The sequence below is a fragment of the Oncorhynchus tshawytscha genome, linkage group LG09, assembly GCF_018296145.1.
Source record: "Oncorhynchus tshawytscha isolate Ot180627B linkage group LG09, Otsh_v2.0, whole genome shotgun sequence".
Classification (NCBI taxonomy): Eukaryota; Metazoa; Chordata; class Actinopteri; order Salmoniformes; family Salmonidae; genus Oncorhynchus; species Oncorhynchus tshawytscha.
Window position 1 is genome coordinate 64,715,703 of NC_056437.1, and position 25,478 is coordinate 64,741,180.

Consider the following 25,478-nt stretch of genomic DNA (forward strand, 5'->3'; position numbering starts at 1 on the left):
GATTCTCTTAGAATGGCGGGGATCTATGTATTTCAGAACTACACTGTACGTTCCATGTGTGGAACCTAACCTCTTGGTTTAAACTGAGCTTTTTTGTTTAATTTCTGTTTGTAAGTTTGTTTAAAATGTATGTATTGAGAGACGCAATGACGGTGATGGGGTGAGAGAAGCACCGAGCGGGAAGAGGAAAATGGTGTACGTACAGTGCCTTGCGAAAGTATTCGGCCCCCATGAACTTTGCGACCTTTTGCCACATTTCAGGCTTATAACATAAAGATATAAAACTGTATTTTTTTGTGAAGAATCAACAACAAGTGGGACACAATCATGAAGTGGAACGACATTTATTGGATATTTCAAACTTTTTTAACAAATCAAAAACTGAAAAATTGGGCGTGCAAAATTATTCAGCCCCCTTAAGTTAATACTTTGTAGCGCCACCTTTTGCTGCGATTACAGCTGTAAGTCGCTTGGGGTATGTCTCTATCAGTTTTGCACATCGAGAGACTGAATTTGTTTCCCATTCCTCCTTGCAAAACAGCTCGAGCTCAGTGAGGTTGGATGGAGAGCATTTGTGAACAGCAGTTTTCAGTTCTTTCCACAGATTCTCGATTGGATTCAGGTCTGGACTTTTGACTTGGCCATTCTAACACCTGGATATGTTTATTTTTGAACCATTCCATTGTAGATTTTGCTTTATGTTTTGGATCATTGTCTTGTTGGAAGACAAATCTCCGTCCCAGTCTCAGGTCTTTTGCAGACTCCATCAGGTTTTCTTCCAGAATGGTCCTGTATTTGGCTCCATCCATCTTCCCATCAATTTTAACCATCTTCCCTGTCCCTGCTGAAGAAAAGCAGGCCCAAACCATGATGCTGCCACCACCATGTTTGACAGTGGGGATGGTGTGTTCAGGGTGATGAGCTGTGTTGCTTTTATGCCAAACATAACGTTTTGCATTGTTGCCAAAAAGTTAAATTTTGGTTTCATCTGACCAGAGCACCTTTTTCCACATGTTTGGTGTGTCTCCCAGGTGGCTTGTGGCAAACTTTAAACAACACTTTTTATGGATATCTTTAAGAAATCGCTTTCTTCTTGCCACTCTTCCATAAAGGCCAGATTTGTGCAATATACGACTGATTGTTGTCCTATGGACAGAGTCTCCCACCTCAGCTGTAGATCTCTGCAGTTCATCCAGAGTGATCATGGGCCTCTTGGCTGCATCTCTGATCAGTATTCTCCTTGTATGAGCTGAAAGTTTAGAGGGACGGCCAGGTCTTGGTAGATTTGCAGTGGTCTGATACTCCTTCCATTTCAATATTATCGCTTGCACAGTGCTCCTTGGGATGTTTAAAGCTTGGGAAATCTTTTTGTATCCAAATCCGGCTTTAAACTTCTTCACAACAGTATCTCGGACCTGCCTGGTGTGTTCCTTGTTCTTCATGATGCTCTCTGCGCTTTTAACGGACCTCTGAGACTATCACAGTGCAGGTGCATTTATATGGAGACTTGATTACACACAGGTGGATTGTATTTATCATCATTGGTCATTTAGGTCAACATTGGATCATTCAGAGATCCTCACTGAACTTCTGGAGAGAGTTTGCTGCACTGAAAGTAAAGGGGCTGAATAATTTTGCACGCCCAATTTTTCAGTTTTTGATTTGTTAAAGTTTGAAATATCCAATAAATGTCTTTCCACTTCATGATTGTGTCCCACTTGTTGATTCTTCACAAAAAAATAGTTTTATATCTTTGTTTGAAGCCTGAAATGTGGCAAAAGGTCACAAAGTTCAAGGGGGCCGAATATTTTCGCAAGGCACTGTATGTATGGGTGTGTATGTGTGTGTATATGCACGGGTATATGTATGTGTCTGTATGCATGTGTATATATATGCACGTAGATATGTGTAAGTGGGTGCTGTTTTTCTTGTTTTTGTGCTGTGTGCTTTGTCTCTGTTGTTGTACCTCTTAATATGGGTGAAAATTGTGAAATTCCAATAAAAATACTGTTACAAAGACTCAATCACATACTCTTACTGACATTTGTGGCTGCTTTGTGTGATGTATTATTGTCTACCTTCTTGCCGTTTGTTCTGTTGTCTGTGCCCAATAATGTTTGTACCATGTTTTGTGCTGCTATCATGTTGTGTTGCTACCATGTTGTTCTCATATGTTGCTGCCTTGCTATGTTGTCTTTAGGTCTCTCTTTATGTAGCGTTGTCTCTCTTGTGTGTTTTGTCCTATATTTATATTATAGATTTTTTAAAGATCCTAGGCCCCCATCCCCACAGGAGGCCTTTTACCTTTTGGTAGGAAGTCATTGTAAATTTGAATTTGTTAACTGACTTGCCTAGTTAAATAAATAAAAAACACAAAATGTGGAATAAGTCGAGGGGTATGAATACTTTGAGGCCAATGTAGTTAGCATTGGCTTGTAAAAATACCTCTTAACTTCCTTCATACTGGACACAGAGACATAAAAATGGTATCCACAAGTTCATCTGACTCTGGGGAAGTTGATAAAGGGCCTCGTTGTGATTTTGGCAAAGTATTCCTTTAAGGCAGTCCTGAAACAGTGCAGCTCAGCAAGTGTTTGCCTAATGACTCACCCGGACTTTAATGCTGCTGTTCTATAGATCGCTACATACATTCAGTCAATCTGAAACTGACTTCAAAATGAGGGGTGTTGTTCAAAAATTCATCAGCTATTGGATCGTAGAACAAATCTAACCAATAAGAGTATTAAAGTTGATAGCATCATTATATCTGTTTCTGGGACCAATCAGAATGTGCTCGCATTCCAGAAATCATCGAGAATGCAAATCCAGACTCATGGTGGAGAAGAAGCGTCAGTTGGCCAGAGCGACGTGGATGAGTTGCCAGGAAAAGTAAGTGTACCGGTATTCAGGTGTGTTAGAGCAGGGGTAGAGCAAAAGCATGCAAAAAAACTCTAGGAAGAGTGTCGTACACCCCTGTTTTCCCATTCAATTCCTTTAAAAACGTATTATTATCCCCATGACAATACAGACAAAGTCTTACGGGAATTTGTTGAGAAAATACCTAACGCCTCCATGTGAAAAATCTAATACCAATTGCTTTCTCTCACTTCATGTCATATTTCACTTTACACAAATGAGTAACAACTGTGCGCCATATAATAACATTGTCTTTAAAAAAATTTAATCCATGATTGTTATTACCAGTATTTTCAAAGCATAAAGTAGTCTTCATAGTAGTTGCTTCAGGTGCCTTTGCACCCGAAGGGAAAAAAATAACTAAGAGAAACACTGCTATTGAGTCAAGTAGAAATTGTCAGTACAAATCACTAAGTTAAATGAAAGAAAAAAGATCACCCAAGTGAATATCACTATTCTTGTTTATTTAAAAAAAAAAATGAAAAAACTGAAAGACGCTAGTGATGTACATGTTGGTTCCTCTTTACAACAAATAGCTTAAACTGGGGACAAAGAACAAGGGGAGGGAAGGAGGCACTTTGAGAATGAATACCATGCGTGTGTGGGTTGGTTGGGTGGTCTGGCATGATGTCAGTAGCACCTCCCCTCACTTCTTGGAGAACTTGGCTTGCTTATGTTTGGGCGGGGCCCACTTCAGACACACGGTGTCAACTGAGGAGACAGAGAAACACTCTGGTCAGGCTCACGCTCACACTCACACATATATTGTGACAGTGTTACTATGATGTCATCCTCACGAGACAACTGCATTCTGTATACTAGTGCTGAGCGATTACTGCTTTGAGGTTGGTCTGGTTTTGGTACAAAAAAAAAGAAGTATTTGTTTAAACATTGAATGCTGTAACACAGAATAAAACAATTATTAAAAAGTCTCATGATGGTAGTCACGGCCCATTACCGCTTATCACACACACAATTTATTCGTATTACTTTACTTCAATCAAATATTTCAATTGTGTATATTACATTTGTTTTATAACTATCATTTAATTCCAAGTCATCATCTCTAAAGAGCTGCTGCCTATGCTGTCTGGGAGGGGAAAATATTAATTAATAAATAAACCATTTTAGCAGTTCTTCAAAGTAGAGTGTATTCAGACCCCCTGGACTTGCTACGTTAGACTAATTCAAAACTGTATTAAATAAAATCCTCAGCAATCTACACACAAAACCCCATAAAAACAAAGCTAAAACAGTTTTTTTAAGCTAATTTATTAAAATAACAGAAATACCTTATTTACGTAAGTATTCAGAACCTTTGCTATGGGACTCGAAATTTAGGTCAGGTGCATCCGGTTTCCAATTATTCTTGAGACGTCTCTACAACTTGATTGGAGTCCACTTGTGGTAAATTCTATTGATTGGACATGATTTGGAAAGGCACACACTTGTCTATATACTGTCCCACAGTTGACAGTGCATATCAGAGCAAAAACCAAGCAATGAGGTTGAAAGAATTGTCCGTAGAGCTCCAAGACGGGAAGGTCTGGGGAAGGGTACCAAAACATTTCTGTAGCATTGAAGGTCCCCAAGAACACAGTGGCTTCCATCATTCATAAATGGAAGAAGTTTGGAAGACTCTTCCTAGAGCTGTCCGCCCGTCCAAATTGAGCAATCGGGAGAGAAGGGCCTTGGTCAGGGAGGTGACCAAGAACCCAATGGTCACTCTGACAGAGCTCCAGAGTTCCTCTGTGGAGATGGGAGAACCTTCCAGAAGGACAACAGTCTTTGCAGCACTCCACCAATCAGGCCTTTATGGTAGAGTAGGCAGACGGAAGCACATGACAGCCCGCTTGGAGTTTGCCAATAAGGATTCTCTGGTCTGATGAAACCCCCACAGGTAAGATTTGTTTTTGCAAAAATGAACCATTTTTGTGGCCTTGACTCCATCAAATAGACAGCAAAATTATAGAATACTTTATAGAGTTTACCTCCAAGATTTGAAAAATATGTTTTGTTATTGTGTAGGAAGACATGACTTTACAATTTAAAATTAAGGAAATGTATGAATTCTGGGTATTGTTATTTTTTTTTTATTGTCTAGGTTTAGACCTATATGATCAGGACTATTTTCTAAGAGAGAGAACATTAATCCTTCAACATTTTACCTGTTTTAATTACAGGCATTTCAGTTTTTTATTTTGAATACATTTGCAAAAATTTTCCAAAAACCTGTTTTCGCTTTGTCATTATGGGTATTGTGTGTAGATTGCTGAGGATTTGTATTTATTTAATGCATTTTACAATAAGGATGTAACGTAACAGAATGTGGAAAAAGTCAAGGGGTCTGAATACTTTTGTTTTTTATACACAATAGCAAAACACATGTTTCAAATCTGTGAGGTAAACTCTATAAAAGTATTCAATCATTTTGCTGTATATTTCAGATGGAATCAAGGCCACAAAAAAAGTATTCAGTCCTTTCTGATAAGAACTTACAAATGAGGGGACTAGGGGCTTGTCCCAAATGGAAATGTAAAATATATCACTAGCCACTTTAAAAAATGCTACCTAATATAATGTTTACATACCCTACATTATTCATCTCATATGTATACGTTTATACTGTACTCTATATCATCCTTATGTAATACATGTATCACTAGCCACTTTAACTATGCCACTTTGTTTACATACTCATCTCATATGTATATACTGTACTCGATACCATCTACTGTATCTTGCCTAAGCTGCTCTGTACCATCACTCATTCATATATCTTTATGTACGTATTCTTTATCCCCTTACACTGTGTATAAGACAGTAGGTTTTATTTTTGGAATTGTTAGTTAGATTACTTGTTGGATTTTTACTGCATTGTCGGAACTAAAAGCACAAGCATTTCGCTACACTCGCATTAACATCTGCTAACCATGTGTATGTGACAAATAAAATTTGATTTGATGATTTGATTTATTCCTTGTATAGGGAATAATAAAAAAGTGGGTGCTTACATTTGTTCTATTTCACACATGTAGTGTATATTATATGCAAGTCAATCTGAATTTTTGCATATCCCTGAAACACTCTCAGAGAGGTCAACTAGTGCCTTGCTCAAAAGGCACAGACACATTTTTCATGTAGTCGGCTCAGGGATTCGAACCAGCGACCTTTCAATTACTGGCCCAACGTTCTTAACCGCTGGGCTACCTGCAGCCCTGGGGGGGGCTATGAGACATGAAAAGGAGAAGTGAAAAGGAAACATGTCTACCTGTGATTGGCGGCTTCTTGTACTGGGCGCTCTTGAGGTGTTCCTCAACCAGTTTGGGAGTGACACATATGACATGCTGGCCCTTCCAGTATTTCACCATGTTGAGGGACTGTAGCGTACTGATGATGTCACCCTGGGTAATACTGGTCATCTGACTGTGGAGGGAGGAGAGCAATGAGAATCTGGGGCTGGGTGTGTGTGTGGTCAAATGTACAGATGAAGTCGGAAGTGTTCATACACCTTAGCCAAATACATTTAAACTCAGTTTCACACAATTCCTGACATTTAATCCTAGTAAAAATCCCCTGTCTTAGGTCAGTTAGGATCACCACCTTATTTTAAGAATGTGAAATGTCAGAATAATAGGAGAGAATGATTTATTTCAGCTTTTATTTCTTTCATCACAATCCCAGTGGGTCAAAAGTTTACATACCAAATACTAATTGAGTGTAGCATTGCCTTTAAATTGTTTAACTTGGGTCAAACATTTCAGGTAGCCTTCCACAAACGTCCCACAATAAGGTGGGTGAATTTTGGCCCATTCCTCCTGACAGAGCAGGTGTAACTGAGTCAGGTTTGAAGGCCTCCTAGCTCGCACACGCTTTTTCACTTCTGCCCACAAATCATCTATAGGATTGAGGTCAGGGCTTTGTGATGGCCACTCCAATACCTCAACTTTGTTGTCCTTAAGCCATTTTGCCACAACTTTGGAAGTATGCTTGGGGTCATTGTCCATTTGGAAGACCCATTTGCAACCAAGCTTTAACTTCCTGACTGTCTTGAGATGTTGCTTCAATATATCCACATAATTGTCCTTCCTGCCATCTATTTTGTGAAGTGCACCAGACCCTCCAGCAGCAAAGCACCCCCGGAACATGATGCTGCCACCTTGCTTCATGGTTGGGATGGTGTTCTTCAGCTTGCAAGCATCCCACTTTTTCCTCCAAACATAACAATGGTCAATATGGCCAAACAGTTCTATTTTTGTTTCATCAGACCAGAGGACATTTCTCCAAAAAGTACAATCTTTGTCCCCATGTGCAGTTGCAAACCGTAGTCTGGCTTTTATATGGCGGTTTTGGAGCAGTGGCTTCTTCCTTGTTGAGCTGCCTTTCAGGTTATGTCGACATAGGACTCGTTTTACTGTGGATATAGATACTTTTGTACCGGTTTCCTCCAGCATCTTCACAAGGGGCTTTGCTGTTGTTTTGGTATTGATTTGAACTTTTCACACCAAAGTATGTTCATTTCTAGGAGACAAAATGCATCTCCTTCCTGAGCAGTATGACAGCTGCGTGGTCCCACGGTGTTTATACTTGCATACCAGTGTTTGTATAGAATAGCATGGTACTTTCAGGCATTTGGAAATTGCTCCCAAGGATGAACCAATTTTTTTTTCTGAGGTCTTGGCTGATTTCTTTTGATTTTCACATGATGTCAAGCAAAGAGGCACTGAGTTTGAAGGTAGGCCTTGAAATACATCCACAGGTACACCTCCAATTGACTCAAATTATGTCAATTAGCCTATCAGAAGCTTCTAAAGTCATGACATAATTTTCTGGAATTTTCCAAGCGGTTTAAAAGCATAGTCAACTTAGTGTATGTAAACTTCTGACCCACTGGAATTGTGATACGGGGTGAATTATAAGTGAAAAAAAACTTATACTATAGTTTGTTAATAAGAAATTTGTGAAGTGATTGAAAAATGAGTTTTAATGAATCCAACCTTAGTTGTATACAGTTGAAGTCGGAAGTTTACATACACTATGACGTGGGAGTACTTGACATACACTACCGTAAAAAAATGTTGGGTCACTGAGAAAACCCTTTTGGAATTATGTTAGCACAGCTGAAAACTGTTGTGCTGATTAAAGCAGCAATACAACTGGCCTTCTTTAGACTTGTTGAGTATCTGGAGCCTCAGCATTTGTGGGTTCGATTACAGGCTCAAAATGGCCAGAAACAGAGGACTTTCAGTCTAGAAACTCGTCAGTCTATTCTTGTTCTGAGAAATGAAGGCTATTCCATGCGAGAAATTGCCAAGAAACTGAAGATCTGGTACAATGCTGTGTACTACTCCCTTCACAGAACAGCGCAAACTGTCTCTAACCAGAATAGAAAGAGGAGTGGGAGGCCCGGTACCCAACTGAGCAAGAGGACAAGTACATTAGAGTGTCTAGTTTGAGAAACAGACGCCTCACAAGTCCTCAACTGGAAGCGTCATTAAATAGTACGGGCAAAACACCAGTCTCAACGTCAACAGTGAAGAGGCGACTCTGGGATGCTGGCTTTTTAGATAGAGTTCCTCTGTCCAGTGTCTGTGTTCTTTTGCCCATCTTAATCTTTTCTTTTTATTAGTCAGTCTGAGATATGGCTTTTTCTTTGCAAGTCTGCCTAGAAGGTCAGCATCCCGGAGTTGCCTCTTCACAACATGCCATTGGAACACAGGAATGATGGTTGCTGATAATAGGCCTCTGTACGCCTATGTAAATATTCCATAGTAAATATTCCATAAAACAATTTTCCAGCTACAATAGTCATTTACATCATTAACAATGTCTACACTTGATTTCTGATTAATTTGTTGATTAATTTGTTATTTAATGGACAAAAAAAATGTGCTTTACTTTAAAAAACAAGGACATATCTAAGTGACCCCAAACTTTTGAATGGTAGTGTATGTACAAGTGAATGCAGGTGTACCTATGTTGTGGATTTGCAAGTGGATGGGTATTCACATACAGTACCAATCTAAAATTTGGACACCTAATCATTCCATTTTTATTTGTTTTTACTATTTTCTACATTGTTGAATAATAGTGAAGACATCAAAACTATGAAATAACGTATGGAATCAGGTAGTAACCAAAAAAGTATTGATGACAGCTTTGCACACTTTTGGCATTCTCTCAACCAACTTCATGAGGTAGTCTCATGGAATGCTTTGCCAACTGTCTTGAAGGAGTTCCCACATGCTGAGAACTTTTTGGCCGCTTTTCCTTCACTCTGAAGTCCTACTCATCCCAAACCCTCTCAATTGGGTTGAGGTCAGGTGATTGTGGAGGCCAGGTCATCTGATGCAGCACTCCATCACTCTCCTTCTTGGTCAACTAGCCCTTACATAGCCAGGAGGTGTGATTTTGGTCATTGTCCTGTTGAAAAACAAATGATAGTTCCACTAAGCGTAAACCAGATGGTATGGCGTATCGCTGCAGAATGCTGTGGTATCCATGCTGGTTAAGTGTGCATTGAATTCTAAATAAAAAAAATCAGACAGTGTCACCAGCAAAGCACCCCCACACATCGTCCTCCATGCTTCACGGTGGGAACCACACATGGAGATCATCCGTTCACCTACTCCGCATCTCACAAAGACACGGAGGTTGGAACCAAAAATGCAAAATTTGGACTCATCAGGACAGATTTCTACTAGTCTGATGTTCATTGCTCGTGTTTCTTGGCCCAAGCAAGTCACTTCTTATTGGTGTCCTTTAGTAGTGGTTTCTTTGCAGCAGTTCGACCATGGAGGCCTGATTCACACAGTCTCCTCTGAACAGTTGATATTGAGATGTGTCTGTTACCTGAACTCCGTGAAGCATTTATTTGGGCTGCAATTTCTGAGGCAGGTCACACAAATTAATTGGTCCACTGCAGCAGAGGTAACTCTAGGTCTTCCTTTCCTGTGGCAGTCCTCATGAGAGCCAGTTTCACTATAGCGACAGCACTTGAAGAAACTTTCGAAGTTCTTGAAATTTTCCAAATTGACTGACCTTCATGTCTTAAAGTAATGATGGGACTGTAATTTCTCTTTGCTTATTTGAGCTGCTCTTGCCATAATATGGACTTGGTCTTTTGCCAAATAGGGCTATCTTCGGTATACCCCCTCCCACCTTGTCACAACACAATTGATTGGCTCAAACGCATTAAGAATGAAAGAAATTCCATATATACAATTTTAAACAAGACACACCTGTTAATTGAAATGCATCACAGGTGACTACCTCATGAAGCTGGTTGAGAGAATGCCAACAGTTTGCAAAGCTGTCATCAAGGCAAAGGGTGGCTACTTTGAAGAACCTCAAATATAAACACTTTTTTGTTTACTACATGATTCCATACGTGTTATTTCATAGTGTTGATGTCTTCACTGCTATTCTACAATGTAGAAAATAGTAAAAACTGAGAAAAACCCTGGAATGAGTAAGTGCGTCCAGACTTTTGACTGGAACTGTACATGAGAATATATTTTTGGTGAGGTGGAAGAGGTTACGTGTGTGTGTGTGTACGTACCTGAGGTCCTTGATGGAGAGCGTGCCCCTGAAGTCCCTGAGGATCTCCAGCAGCACCCAGGACCAGTAGCTCCTGTAGCTCAGCTTGCCTAGGTCTGACAGGGGCTTCTCTGGAGAACCTACTGTACTCTCCAATTTAGACAGCTCATAACCTAGAGAGAGAGCACATGTGATAGTGTATGTTAGAGCAGGGACGATAAAACAAAAATCATCGTCACCAACCAAACCGGCCATTTATCAACAACATCTTACTGATATCGACAATAATGATAAGTAGCCTTTACTAGAAATGTGAAGTTTGAAATGGAATAGGCCTAAGCCGGATAATATGAGCTATTGCTAATGGGGAAATTGCTAACATTCAATGTAGTAGTAGTTGTTGTTTAAGGGGTATAAATAAAGTAATTAGTGCTTAATAATTGTATTAACTTCTCACAATTTATCATTAACCTAATAATTCACTCAATTTATCGTTATATGGATTTTTGTCCATACTGCCCAGCTCGTGTGTGTGTGTGTATCCCACTCACTGAAGGCTATGAGGAACTTTCCGTATCCTCTGCGCTGGTAGGGCGGGAGGGTGAGGATACACGCCACGTTATTCCCATCTGGCGACTCTTTCTCCTGTGGAACACACAAAACAGGCTCAGCTTTTGTAGGCCAACACTATACCAGTTATCCATTCTCCTAAAACGATGAACACTTTCCTTCAGATTTGAGACTTTCTTCAAGACATAAGACATTTTTTAGGTCCAAAAGGCTTCTTAACAGATTCTATCCCCAAGACGCCTGAACAGCTAACCAAATGGCTACCCGGACTATTTGCATTACATGTACACATTACCTCGACTAACCTGTGCCCCCACACATTGATTCTGTAATGGTACCCCCTGTATATAGCCTCTTCACTGTTATTTTATTGTTGCTCTTTAATTATTTGTTATTTTTCTATTTTATGTATTTATTGTTTACTTCAGTTTATTTAGTAAATATTTTCTTAACACTTATTTTTTTCCTGCATTGTTGGTTAAGGGTTTGTAAGTAAGCATTTCACTGTGTTCGTTGTATTCCGCGCATGTGACAAATACAATTTTATTTTGATTTGAATGGCAATCATTAATGAAATCTGTTACTAACCCATGCCCAAAAGAAACCAGCTACATTACAGATATACATTTTTTTATTTGGACAAGTAGCTACCGATATCCCCATCCCTGTACTGGGACCAGTACTTACTTTGGAGAAGTATCCCACTATGTGTGCTCCCTGCCTGTTGACTTCAGTCAGGATGTAAAAGACAAAAGGCTCCACGTCAAAGTACAGCGTCTTGTGGTCCAGGAAGAGCTTGGCCAGTAGACACAGGTTCTGACAGTAGATCTACAGAAAGAAACATGGGTCAGTATTATCATCAGCGGGTTTGTTTGTTTTGTTTTAATACACTTTGCAGTTGCTCAATGATGTTGAGTCAGGTGCGAGTGCTGGGCTGGAACAAACATATGCAAATCAGGGGTACCCCCAAGACCTAAGTTGAATGGTCAAGGTTGTTCTTGTTCCCAGTTAACACCTGTTTATATTGCTTTCAAGGACACAGTTTGGGGTAATTCTCTGTGGTCTGGTCCTGCCTCGTGTCCTTACCTTGTGGTCGCGACCGTCCACTTCGTATACAGAGATGTTGCTCCGCCTGTAGATCTCTTTCCCAGGAGGCTGCCTCCACTGACATTGGGACTGGAGGAACAGATAGAGAGAGGAAAGGTAGAGAGGAAATAGAGGTGGAGAAGGATGAGACATAAGTATGTGGTTCAAAGCTTTTCAACTGTATATCGGTCAAATAGAAGTGCTAGTCTCAAATGCTAGGTGGTAATAAAAAGACAACAGCAATGTTGAAGCTAACAGTGCTTTTAAACTGATGAAGCTGACAGTCACTGACCAGGTGGTATCTGAAGGTCTTCTCGTACTTCATGTACTTGAGGCAGTACTCGCAGATCCACAGCTTGGGCTGTTTGCCGTAGTCCTCTGGGAATGGGGAGAAGTACCAGGCGTCAATCTCAAAGTTACCAATCTGGATCTTGTCTACGTACTTCACTTTAGTAATCTGGGAGAGAGAGGCAAGGACACATTTATACTTTCTTCCCCCCTTCTCTAGGAATTGCATTGTTTTACTACTACATACAGTACAGGTCAAAAGTTTGGACACACCTATTTATTCAAGGATTTTTCTTTATTTGTACTATTTTCTACATTGTAGAATAATAGTGAAGACAACATTATGAAATAACACATATGGAATCATGTAGGAACCAAAAAAAGTGTTAAACAAATCAAAATATATTTTATATTTGAGATTCTTCACATAGCCACCCTTTGCCTTGATGACACCTTTGCACACTCTTAGCATTTTCTCAATCAACTTCACCTGGAATGCTTTTCCAACAATTTCAAGGAGTTCCCACATTATGCTGAGCACTTGTTGGCTGCTTTTCCTTCACTCTGCGGTCCAACTCATCCCAAACCTTCTCAATTGGGTTGAGGTGGGGTGATTGTGTATGCCAGGTCATCTGATGCAGCACTCCACCACCACCCTTACACAGCCTGGAAGTGTGTTTTGGGTCATTGTCCTGTTGAAAACAATTTATAGTCCCACTAACCGCAAACCAGATGGGATGGCGTATCGCTGCAAAATGGTGTGGTAGCCATGCTGGTTAACTGTGCCTTGAATTATAAATAAATCACTGCCAGTGTCACCAGCAATGCACACCCACATCATCACACCTCCTCCATGCTTCATGGTGGGAACTACACATGGAGATAATCCGTTCACCTACTTTGAGTCTCACACATCGGTGGGAACCAAAAATCTCACATTTGGACTAATCAGACCAAAGGACAGATTTCCACCGGTCTAATGTCCATTGCTCATGTTTCTTGGCCCAAGCAAGTTGTTTCTTCTTATTGGTGTTCTTTAGTAGTGGTTTCTTTTCAGAAATTCAACCATGAAGGACTGATTCACGCAGTTTCCTCTGAACAGTTGATGTTGAGATGTGTCTGTTACTTGAACTCTGAAGCATTTCTTTGGGCTGCAATTTCTGAGGCTGGTAAGTCTAATGAACTTATCCTCTGCAGCAGAGGTAACTGGGTGTTTCATTCCTGTGGTGGTCCTCATGAGAGCCAGTTTCATCATAGCGCTTGATGGTTTTTGTGACTGCACTTGAAGAAACTTTCAAAGTTCTTAAAAATCCAGATTGACTGACCTACATGTCTTAAAGTAATGATGAGCTGCCATTTCTCTTTGCTTATTTGAGCTGTTCTTGCCATAATATGTACTTTGTATTTTACCAAATAGGGCCATCTTCTGTATACCACCCCTACCTTGTCACAACACAACTGATTGGCTCAAACCCATTAAGAAGGAAAGGAATTCCACAAATTAACAAGGCACACCTGTTAATTGAAATGCATTCCAGGTGACTACCTCATGAAGCTGGTTGAGAGAATGCCAAGAGTGTGCAAAGCGGGCATCAAGGCAAAAGGTGGCTACTTTGAAAAATCTCAAATATATTTTGGATTTGTTTAACATAGTTCATAGTTTTGATGTCTTCACTATTCTTCTACAATGTAGAAAATAATAAAAATTCAACAAAAATCCTGGAATGAATAGGCGTCCAAACTTTTGACAGGTTCTGTATATCAAAAGGTGCATAACATTATAGCTACACACACTTACCGCCTCATGCTCCTTCTCCAGGGCAGCTGTGGTGGGGTCCATCTCTGCATACGTCTAGAGGGAAAGAGGAGTTCCATTAGAAAACAGAACAGAGGGAGCCCATTTAACATCTGAATCTAACTCATCTGACTGACAGAAGAACAATTTAGAAATTGACAAAGGGGACCTGATCCCCTGCTGTGGGGGTATGTAGTCTAGAACCTCCTGCACTAGCCTACCTTCTGCACGTGGTTGATCTCATCATGCTTGCGTTTCTGGTTGCGGGTGATCTTCCTCTCGGGCTGCTCCCCCAGCTCGCCCCCTCCTCCACCCTCAGCGATTTTTGTCACTGCGTCCTTCGCCGTCTTGGTCAGTGCCAGGCGAGCCTTGCCCACCCACTCATCCAGACGTCTGTTAACTACAGTTCCAGGGGAGAGGTAGAGAGGGCATTGGAGGAGAAGGAATAAATGATAAAGGGAGGTGGAGGAAAGTAGAAGGAGAGGTGTATGAAAAGATACACAGCACTTCCATGCTCTGTGTGCCCCACTCACATCCAACATAGTGTACGTAGAACTCCTCTCTGCCTTCCTGTTCATTCAGCCGGGACTGGATAACCTCAGCAGAATCTGAAAGAGGTTGAGTTTTACTGAATTAACTGTAGCCATCTCTGTAGAAAGCACATCTAGCTTGCTAACTATAGCTTACAGCTCATAGAGTTTGATGGGCTTGAATGTAAACAACAAAACCACAATTGAACATATCTAATGGTCAAGAAGCAAACTTGATCTTGAGATCACCAACAACGTCGATTAAAAAAAAACTGCAGTTAGTCACGAAATGTTTCTCTATCAGTCTTTAGATGCACGCAGAACAAGTCGGGACGCACTGATAAATAGTGCTCTGCCTCTGCCTCACAGCCTTTTCAAACGTAGCTAACTAGTATTGGTTTATAAACAAATACTTACGCCATGTCTTGTCGGCTCGCTGACATAAATACGTCTCTCCGATTTCGACCGACACCTCTTGCTCCCTGCCTAACAACACTCCTTCCCCGTTGCGCTGAGGAATCGAGCCCCCGGCTTCTCTTTCCCGATCAATGGCCTCCGACTCATCCTCCTCCCCGCCACTGCCGTTAGATGAACAAGGGGCTTGTATTCCGGCGTCCAAGTCTTCCCGGTCCGTTAGGTTGTGTCCTGGGTCAATTTCAACGTCCATTCGATCCTCTGGAAGATTGTTGTTATAGTTATTGTCTCGAATATGACGCTCGCTCGTCATTAGCACTGCTCCGGCAGACATCTTGTCTTATTTCAAAACACTGCCCCGGACGAAGTGAGTTTGCGTAGTGCAGAGGGGGGCGTATCAAATTGCTCTTCTAACAGATCTAGCATCAGATTATCTACCTCCAGGGTTGGGTAGGTTACTTTCTAAATGTAATCCGTTACAGTTACCTGTCCAAAATTGTAATCAGTAACGTAATTTTGGGATTACCCAAACTCAGTAACATAATCTGACTACATTCCGTTACTTTTAGATTACTTTCCCTATAAGAGGCATTAGAAGAAGACAAAAATGTATGTTACCAATTGAACGACATCTATTGCAGGATAAATCAATGTTAAAGTGTATATAGCTGGCCATATATGGATGTTACATTTTACTTTATGGGTTGGTTATGTTGGCTTCTTCTAACCCATTGCTTTCTACTACATATAATAATATGATTAAATTATATCTTTACATTAAAAACCATAGTCTATCAGCATTCCAGTCATTCCAATAAATGTTATACCTCTTGATCTTCAAGAATTTGGATTTGGAAATATGGAAGTACAGATTAACCAAATTGTTTTACCTGAGCATGACCTCAAAACTAAGGACTTATTAGCCACCCCTCCTCATTATTTATGATTGTGTTGTCAAGGAGGACTGATTGGGCTCATTGATTCGAGTTGAAAAATAAATGCTGCTCTTGTGGAATGGCATGCTTTGAGCACTACAGAAAAGTGCTATTTACATGTGAAACATTAATGCCATATGCTGCATTTGCTATAGGCCTATTGTTTACCTTTTTGTTGGTGACACTTTGATATCTTGATAATATGCAGCTGTTTAAAGGGCAAATCCACAGATGAAACAATAACAAAACAGACACCCCACCTCTGTTTTGGTTAAAAGCTGAGGGATGGGCCTGGAGAAATGTAACCACTCTCAGATTAATACACAGAGCTATGGATGTAAGAACTGACCATCCATGATATAAAATGATTGTTTTAACCATGTTATGGGGCTATACAGTGTTTAACATTTACAATGTTTACAAACATTGGAATAAAACAAGCTTATATTTTGGGTTCTCATAGAGTGTGACAGATGAACTAAACTCATGAGGGATTTATAAGTTATATTCTTCAAGAATCAATGGATATATAATTTATAAGTCAAATTGATGTAGAAACTACAGATTGCCCCTTTAAGTCTATCAAAAGTGTACAAGTTTGAGCATGTGTCCATTAGGCCTATGGATTTATTTATTTTATCAGCATTAGATTGAGCAATAAAAGCTCCGCGTTTATTCCATAGGCTTGGATCCGCACTATGCAGCTGTTGCAAGAGTGCATTTTTCACTGGCTGTCCACTGGTTTCAAAAACAATGATTGATAGGTAGCTTAAACTTCTTGAATTCAACCATTATTGGGTTCAAATACACATTTAGATTGGTGAACAGCCATCCACAACAACCACAATCCGCAAGACGCAAATAGATAAACGAGAGAGCAGCAGTGTGATTCACAATGCGCATGTTACGTGTTGCTTGTCCTATGTTGCTCTGGGTGTGCTCACTGGTCATTGATTGTCTGTATTGTTATTGTAACCGTTTTTAATAACCTGCCCAGGGACTGCGTTTGAAAATTAGCCGGCTGGCTAAAACTGGCACTTTTACTGAAACGTTGATTAATGTGCACTGTCCCTGTAAAAAAATAAACTAAACTTAAACGATGTCGATATCAATAATAAGTGATATCCGTATCGCCGTAGACGACATATGTAAAGACGTCATCATTTCCTCAGTCAAAGTTCGTACGAAAGATGTAGCCTACCATTACAGGGCTCTCCAACCCTGTTCCTGACACGCTACTCTCCTGTAGGCTTTCACTCCAAGCGCAATTGGATTCATTGATTCATTTTATAAACCAGCTAATTATTAGAATCAGGTGCGCTAGATTAGGGTTGGAATGAAAACCTACAGGATGTTAGCTCTCCGGGAACAGGGTTGGAGAGCTCTGCTAAAGAATATACATCAAGTGCATACTCCAATTGCAACGTCTGCCAATGCCCACATATTGTCTGAAGAAAATGTTGTATTTTTAATATCCTCAAGTTAGGCATAGTTAATTTCAAAATAGGCCATCATCACTGTCAATCGTGAATGCTAATTAGGCCTATTCATGTTTTGCCGGTGAAACCGCATCTGCATGCCAATATTTTAATTGATCTCAATCAGTTTCATGGGAATAGCCAATGCATTTTGATCTTCTTGAAATATTGTTTTCATGAGCGAATTAGAGCAGATGGTGTTATTAAATTATTAGCCTTACCTGTATTTTGTTTCAATCAGCATATATCCTGCCTCGTGGCTCTGTTGAGTTTGGGCGCAATAATGTTTTTTTGCTTTTGTTTTACTATTCAGTTTCAGCTAACCATCTCATTAGATGGTTATTCAGTTTCAGCTAAAAAATCTCCCTAGAAATGAGGACCTTTGGCGTAACAGAGTTGAACAGTAACGTTATAGGCCTACTATACTATGCTACTATATTCGCTTCCGTTATGTAATCGTTATGTGATCTTGCGAGACATTGATTAAGCTTTGATCTAACTTTACTAAACGAGCAACATTTTGTGAGAAGTGATCATCTTCCATTTGTCATAATAATACATGATGAGTGGGAAGCACTATTAGGCGTAGGCAACAGATCGTGATGAGTATTATTTTAAATTATTAGGGCGCCCTTCGTGGTTGTTAAAGGACAGCGCTAAATACACGTTGATTTGATTAGCTTGAACACTTGGTTGCAGTATACCCTATTACAGAATCAAATAAAACAGGTGAACTACCAATTCATATAATGAATTTGCATAGATTTGATCATCAAATCAATTGACCAAGTAGTGAAAATAAATCATTACTAGACTACATAGAACTGCAGGAAATTAGCTGTAAAACAGCCATAAAATCAAGCTTTTAGTGTGGTGTATTAATGCATCTCAATAAACTATAACCTAAATTCATTATTACTTCCAATTTGGCCCAATTCAAAATGTCCAATATCCTGACATACCAAGCTAACCGGCCCTGTGTCTCAACCAATAGTCAATATAGTGTAACGACCCTGGGTTTATAAGCGCGGAAATAAACTGCTGCTTGAGCATGGTTTTGCAGCACAGTCGATAGCGCGCAGGACTTCGGGCTAGAAGGTCGAGGGTTCGAAACCTGCTCCCTGCTGTTTCATTACAATACTTTAGGCTACATTTCCCAAGCAGGGCGACAGCAACTTCCAGAGAGGGTCAGGCTCTTGGGCTTTGCAGGTGTCCTCGGCAGAACGTCACCGTAACCAAGTGGTCACATATCTTTTTCCGTTCCACTGCGCAAGATGGGGTCGGTGAAGTTTTATGAACATCAGCACAGACATGATGAACTTAGATTTTGTTTTTGTTTTGTTTGGCCAAATTTGTCAAGCCTCCAAAGGGCTTCCGCAATGCCCACATGTAGCCTACAGTTCTTCATCATTCTCGCCTCCGCCAGACCTACCTCTAGGCTGCTGTAGGCTACATATTTATTTGGTTTGTCATTCTATAGTTTTTTATGGATTTTTTTTTGTCGTAATTAAATATAATTTATTTAGAATTGATCAGAATAAATTGTCCATGTTTTTTCAAATTGAAAAAGGTGAGGCTCGTGCTCCCCCAGCACTACACACTTGTTATAACGTTCCACATAGCCTTGAAAAGTCGTTTTGGCGGTTGGGCAATGCAGGCTGTAGCTAGGCATATAAGAACATGTATTTTCAATATTAATGTGGTTAATTAATTCAACTCATGAAACTATGTTGTACAAGTGGGTAAGACATTTTTTAAATCATACATTTAGGGATCTTGATATGGCTACATTTGGACAGAAATCTAATCATGTAGATAACAAAGATAGTTTCATGCATCATTATGCTACATTGTATTTATATTTGCTTTTCAGACATCTGTGTGTATTATCCTCTATCTCTGTTCACGAGCTATAGCAGGTGCGTAGCCTTCCAAAACAACTTTTTTTTAAAGTTTCATGAATATTAATATATTTTCTATGAATTATATGTATTTTCAAATGTGTTTCTTTTAGACCAGCCCTGGTGTCACAATGGCTGTGGTAAGACTTCACTAGTTCTGTCTTCACCTCCGTCCATTGTGCTACACAAACACAGTTCAGAAGAGCAAACATTTAAACTGACAGAGGCTTTCTTTTTCTCTCTCTTCTCTTTTAGAGAACAGCCCCTCTTTCTGGCCCTCCCTTCCCAACTCTCAGTGTGGGGGGGTCAGACAGTCACCGATCAACATTGATACTAACCAGCTGACCTTTGACCCCAGTCTCCGCAACCTCACCTTCAGTGACATCACTAATCCACACAGCATCAAGTTCCTCACCAACAATGGACACACAGGTACTCTTGTGGTGAATCTCCTTGGTCCTGTCCTTATAGTGTGTCTGTAGGACATGTATTGTCTAGTCTTCTTTAAAGTAATCTCAGTAGCTCAGGACACAGGTATCATTTACTCATTAACAGTTGTTAGTGAATATACAATACCATATTAACGTATACTATGGGGAAACCACAACTTATTTTCGTCCTTCCAGTGAGCTGTGTGTTAGAGGGCCTGATGGAGGTGAGAGGAGGGGGGCTCCCTCATGGCTACACGGCCGTCATGATGCATTTCCACTGGGGAGGCGACTCACTGTGCCACCCAGGCTCTGAGCACACAGTGGATTCAGTCAGATACCCCATGGAGGTGAGATACTGTACTAGAAGAGAGAGAGTGTGTGCAGTAGAGGTGCGTGGGTAAAATCACTGGGGAAGCAAAGCCCCCCCCCCCCAAAAAAAGCCATATTACAACCTGTGCTGTGATAACTGTGTTGTTTGCTCTATAGCCTGTTAATTCATATGTCTTGCAACCATGACATATAGGCCTAAAGGCAGAGACAATAAGAAGACAAAGTGGCAGAATAAATTCAGCCACACCTTTGTTTTATCACAAAACCTGATAGCAACCTCTGTTCAGTGAAGTCCACAAAGCATATTGCATGTACAGTAAGACAGTTACATGACCTACAGCTTGGTCAAGCAAGTTAATATTTCTGAAATTTTTGGACCACAAAACAACTATTGATTTTTTTACCATAGAGAGTTACCGCAAGTCACAAAGAAAACAAGAGCTGCCTCCACTATTCCAGCACCATTTAAACTTCAACATGTCAACATCATCAAATCACCTCTAATACAGTGACAACTAAAATATACCAAAAACAATTTAGTCCAATCAATGTAGGCTAAATATGATGTGGCTGCCCATGGTTCGGATTTCTGTGTGCGTGTGTGTTTGCGTGCGCGTTTGTGCAAGTAGAAAAACATGTTGACTCACCCTACTTGTAGAGAAACACCAATGCCATCCTCCTTTCTTTCATGTTGATGAAATGGTCTATATCTCTGTCATACAGTACACACTTACATTTTTTGTTGTCCTAGGCTACCTGGCTAAAATGCCTGCTCGCTAGCCTAACTTCCAGTCTTGTGCAACGTTTGCTATTTAACATTAGCTTTCTACATCTAGCTACATATTGAGGTTCCATCCTCTCAGGCCAGGGGCACAAGGAATGAATTAATGGTTGGACCAGAATCGCCGTGATAATCATTGGCCAGTACAGAGAATTAAGTAAAACCACAAATCCAAATCCCTATCTCCATCCATGGCTAATTTAGCTTTCTCCTCTGAGATACAATCAGCCTTTTGCGAATTGAAGGAAAATGTTGAAACACAGAGATGAAAGCTAAATGATGTTATGCTTTATTATTTTTTTTCTTGGTCAAGTTTTTTGGGAAGCCTAGTTTCCCTTGGCATCCATGAATACACATCACTCTGTGTGTGTGTGTGTGTTGTGTCCTATATGATGTGACTCTGTTGGATTTCAGATCCACCTTGTGACACTGAAGGAAGGCTTGACAATGGAGCAGGCTAAGACTGACCCGGAGAGGATAGCAGTGTTTGGATTCTTCATAGATGTACGTCACAACAGTTCTACACTGATGATGACAATACTATGACAGAGTTATGATTCTTGACTTAGTAATCGGAGTTATGGCAGAATACCTTGTTATCAGAGGAGGCCAGTGGGAGGAGCTATAGGAGGACGGGATCATTGTAATGGCTGGAATGGAATCAGTGGAACGGAGTCAAACACGCTGTTACCATGTGTTTGATGCGTTCCAGCCATTATAATGAGCCCGTCCTCCTATAGCTCCTCCCACCAGCCTCCACTGCTTGTTATTTGTGCTATCATCAACACATTCCATGGATTCCAGGTGACAGGCGACCAATGGCATGTGGAATCCTGGAGGACTTTGACATCATATCTGCTGAATATAACAGAGAAGGGTGAGGAGCAGTGGTGCCAGCTAGCTTTAAAGTATATTCTCTATTGTTATGCCAATGTAGGTCATTTGAATTTGCAGAGAGAGAGAGCAAGAGCAAAGTGAAACCTCCATTGCTTTTAGGGCACTAACAAAGGGAGAGCTTCCTCCCTTTGGTGGTGATGTTTCTAGTATTTTTAATACTACAGCCTTCTCCTTATGTCTCAGGTTCATCAGTTGACATAGTGCAGCCACTATCCATCAGTGATCTGCTAGGAAGTGTGGACCTCACCAAGTTCTACCGCTACCAGGGTTCTCTGACCACCCCCACCTGCGATGAAGTGGTGGTATGGACCGTGTTCGAAGAGCCAATCAAGTTACGGAGAGATATAGTCAGTGGTAACCTAACATAGCAGGCGTAAAAGAAAAGCCTGAGCGGAGCTGGAAGAAACGGGAAGCATCCGGTTTGAGTCTTCACCTCCGCTTCCTGAAAACCGTATGCTTACGGTTTCTTTCAACCCCGCTGAGGGTGAGTGAGTGGTGGTGGGCTGACTTGTCGATTGGTTGGATTTACACTCCAACAAGCGTTCTCCTTAGTAAAATGTATGTCAAATGAAAGAGGAGTATGCAGCTTTATTTGCCTGAGCCATTGAAGAAGCCTAAGGCAGCGGTTGAAATTGACACAATTGTTACCCAGAGGAAAAAGGGGGAGGTTCGTGCTTTTTCAAGTTCAGTCAGGGGGAGTGTTGTATTTTTTAAATTCCGTCCAGGGGAGGGTCATGTCATTTGTAATAGATTAAATGTCATATTGCTCAGTGTTTGAGAGTTAGTTGCTTATATCTCGATGTGTACCCATTGCTGCCCCTTCATCCCAGATTTTTTGCTGGGTGTGCAATATCAGGTGCGCCTAGTGTGGTCTCAATCAAGTGATCCATAGCCTATACTATAGACCTAGGCCAGCGTTGCTGCTCCTGGGGAAAATGTACTTGGAGTGTGTATATAAAACGACCTACCACAATCATGAGCCTTGGCCTGCTCTTGCTGATGTCTAAGTATACTGTGGCCCTTCAGGAAGAAAGTCAAAGGCTTCTTCTGCAAAATAAATTGTATTTGTCCCAAAAATTCAATATCTGTGCGTGCGGACTAGGCCTACTGATGACCTGTTCAGTTTGAGAGAGAGGGAGAGTGTGAAGATGAGGACTTAATCCTTTTTAAAACATTTATATTAGCCTGTATAGAAATCAAAACATCTCAGATGATGCAGCGTGCATTCATTCGTTGTCATGCTCTGTTGTGGAATTTAAAAAGATTCTGCTCATCTCCAATCATGTAAAATGACATAGAACTGCATGAAATGCGTTTATACAAGGCAATTTTTTTATTGGGCCGCAAATAAGAAGATATACTGTATTCATGTAGTGCTTTTACTGAAATTGAGATCTTTTCACCCCTGTCTGCAGTGGTGAATGTAGGCATGTTCTCTGCTATCCACTGCAATATGTTACTTTTTGGGCGACCAACAAAATTCACGTAGAAATGTGAGTTATAGATCTGTCATTCTCAGTGAAAGCAAGTCTAAGAAGCAGTAGATCTGTTCTGTTCGCTATTTCTATGCTTCCTGTTCTTAAATGTAATCTTTGCGTCTTATACATTAGTTTTGGTACACCAGCTTCAAACAGCTGACAATACAATACTTTTGGTTATGGGAAATACGCTGTATGTGGACACCTATTCAGATTAGTGGATTCGGCTATATCAGCATCACCCGTTGCTGACAGGTGTATAAAATCAAGCACACCGCCATGCAATTTCCATAGTCAAACATTGGCAGTAGAATGGCCTTATACTGAAGAGCTCAGTGACTTTCAACGTGGCACCGTCATAGGATGCCACCTTTCCAACAAGTCAGTTCGTCAAATTCCTGCCCTGCTTGAGCTGCCCGGGTCAACTGTAAGTGCTGTTATTGTGAAGTGAAAACATCTAGGAGCAACAATGGCTCAGCCGCTAAGTGGTAGGCCACACAAGCTCACAGAACGGGACCACAGAGTGCTGAGCTCGTAGCCCGTAAAAATCGTCTGTCCTTGGTTGCAACACTCACGGCCAAGTTCCAAACTGCCTCTGAACTGTTTGTCGGGAGCTTCATGAAAGGGATTTCTATGGCCGAGCAGCCACACACAAGCCTAAGATCACCATGCACAATGCTGAGCGTCGGCTGGATTGGTGTAAATCTCGCCACCATTGGACTCTGGAGCAGTGGAAATGCATTCTTTGGAGTGATGAATCACACTTCATTTGGCAGCCCGACAGACGAATCTGGGATGCCAGGAGAACACTACCTAACCCAATGCATAGTGCCAACTAAAATTTGGTGGAGGAATAATGGTCTGGGGCTGTTTTTCATGGTTTGGGCTAGGCCCCTTAGTTCCAGTGAAGGGAAATCTTAACGCTACAGCATACAATGTCATTCTGTGCTTCCAACTTTGTGGCAACAGTTTGGGGAAGGCCCTTTCCTGTTTCAGCATGACAATGCCCCTGTGCACAAAGCGATGTCCATACAGAAATGGTTTGTCGAGATCGGTGTGGAAGAACTTGACTGACCTGCAGAGCCCCGAACTCAACCCCATCGAATACGTTTGGGATGAATTGAAATTCCGACAGTGAGCCAGGCCTAATCGCCCAACATCAGTGCCCTCACTAATGCTCGTTGCTGAATTGAAGCAAGTCCCCACAGCAATGTTCCAACATCTAGTGGAAAGCCTTCCTAGAAGAGAGGAGGCTGTTACAGCAGCAAAGGGGGGGGGGTGTACCAACTCCATATTAATGCCCATGATTTTGGAATGATGTTTGACAAGCAGATGTCCACATGCTTTTGGTCATGTAGTGTATATTTCACAGGGGTTTAAATGGTACTATGATTGTCTACATTGCTTTTTTCGTCACTGAAATTAAGCAACTATTAGAATGTTTGCAACCAGGAAATGGTGGAGCGATTTCTGCATAGTGCACCTTCTAATTATTATTTGGGGTGTAGGAGAGGGTCACTTTTTTCAAGCATTAAGGGAGGGTCAGGTAAAAATATATTTTACTGAAGTGGGGGCCATCTATTTTTATTTCAGACGTCTGATTTTCCACAGGTATCCCTCATAAATAAATGTACAGTGCCTAAGCTAATCCTTTCATACCCCTGTCCCACTCTCAGGTGGAGCGGTTTCCTAAAACCCTGAAGTACAGAAACATCTACCGGCCAGTGCAGCGCCTCAACGGGCGTCCCGTCTACGCTTCCCCCGGGGTGTCAGTGTCCCCACTGGGCCGCGTTAGCAGCGGCCAGACTTCCAGCAGAGGGGCTCTCTCGCCCAGCCTATTACTACTGCTACTACTGGGCTGGGGGTGAGGCTGGACGCCCAGGGGAGGGGAGGTATGCAGAAATAACGGGTGGAGGGAAAGCAGGAGGAAAAAAGAAGAGGGTGGGGAAACTAAGTGTTTGATACTCAAGGGGTCATCAATTTCAGCCAATTTCTGTCAATAATAAATGTGCTGTATGTTCCCTCAGGACAACTGTACCCTGTCATTAGTATCTTATGCAGCAAAAAGAATGCTTCAGCATAAACTAAACAACTGCCCACTGACAACAA

General features: G+C 41.1%; 2 protein-coding genes across 4 annotated transcripts; one reads left to right on the plus strand and one right to left on the minus strand.

The window, feature by feature from the left end:
* Positions 1-3,363: 3,363 nt before the first annotated feature.
* kat8 (K(lysine) acetyltransferase 8) lies at positions 3,364-17,333 on the minus strand. 3 transcript variants are annotated; one of them, XM_024422763.2, is made up of 12 exons: positions 17,275-17,333; positions 15,142-15,399; positions 14,728-14,802; positions 14,416-14,594; positions 14,198-14,251; positions 12,404-12,568; positions 12,112-12,201; positions 11,713-11,853; positions 11,007-11,100; positions 10,478-10,628; positions 6,188-6,342; positions 3,364-3,627 (listed from the first exon to the last, which is right to left on the minus strand). In XM_024422763.2, the coding sequence occupies exons 2-12, from the start codon at positions 15,389-15,391 to the stop codon at positions 3,563-3,565; spliced, it is 1,419 nt and encodes a 472-aa protein (XP_024278531.1). In that variant the 5' UTR covers positions 15,392-15,399; positions 17,275-17,333; the 3' UTR covers positions 3,364-3,562. The 3 variants fall into 3 exon arrangements, with proteins under 3 accessions (XP_024278531.1, XP_024278524.1, XP_024278536.1); XM_024422756.2 differs by lacking the exon at positions 17,275-17,333 and having other exon boundaries at positions 15,142-15,513; XM_024422768.2 differs by lacking the exons at positions 3,364-3,627; positions 6,188-6,342; positions 17,275-17,333 and adding an exon at positions 9,240-9,339 and having other exon boundaries at positions 15,142-15,514.
* Positions 17,173-25,393, plus strand: LOC112260553 (carbonic anhydrase 4-like). The gene is made up of 7 exons (XM_042327865.1): positions 17,173-17,254; positions 19,708-19,884; positions 20,079-20,230; positions 21,409-21,498; positions 21,799-21,871; positions 22,075-22,238; positions 25,046-25,393. The coding sequence occupies exons 1-7, from the start codon at positions 17,173-17,175 to the stop codon at positions 25,235-25,237; spliced, it is 930 nt and encodes a 309-aa protein (XP_042183799.1). The 3' UTR covers positions 25,238-25,393.
* The last annotated feature ends 85 nt before the right edge of the window (positions 25,394-25,478 follow it).

Bases quoted from the DNA above. Each gene is read 5' to 3' on its own strand.
- kat8 (XM_024422756.2), bottom strand. From the start codon at position 15,472: ATGTCTGCCGGAGCAGTGCTAATGACGAGCGAGCGTCATATTCGAGAC. The intron at 14,252-14,415 runs GTAGGCTAGTGC...CTTTCCCTCTAG, and splicing joins AGATCAACCACGTGCAGAAG to ACGTATGCAGAGATGGACCC. The intron at 11,101-11,712 runs GTAAGTACTGGT...TGTGTTCCACAG, and splicing joins TAGTGGGATACTTCTCCAAA to GAGAAAGAGTCGCCAGATGG.
- LOC112260553 (XM_042327865.1), top strand. From the start codon at position 17,173: ATGTCGATATCAATAATAAGTGATATCCGTATCGCCGTAGACGACATA. The intron at 19,885-20,078 runs GTACTCTTGTGG...TCGTCCTTCCAG, and splicing joins CACCAACAATGGACACACAG to TGAGCTGTGTGTTAGAGGGC. The intron at 22,239-25,045 runs GTCAGTGGTAAC...TCCCACTCTCAG, and splicing joins TCAAGTTACGGAGAGATATA to GTGGAGCGGTTTCCTAAAAC.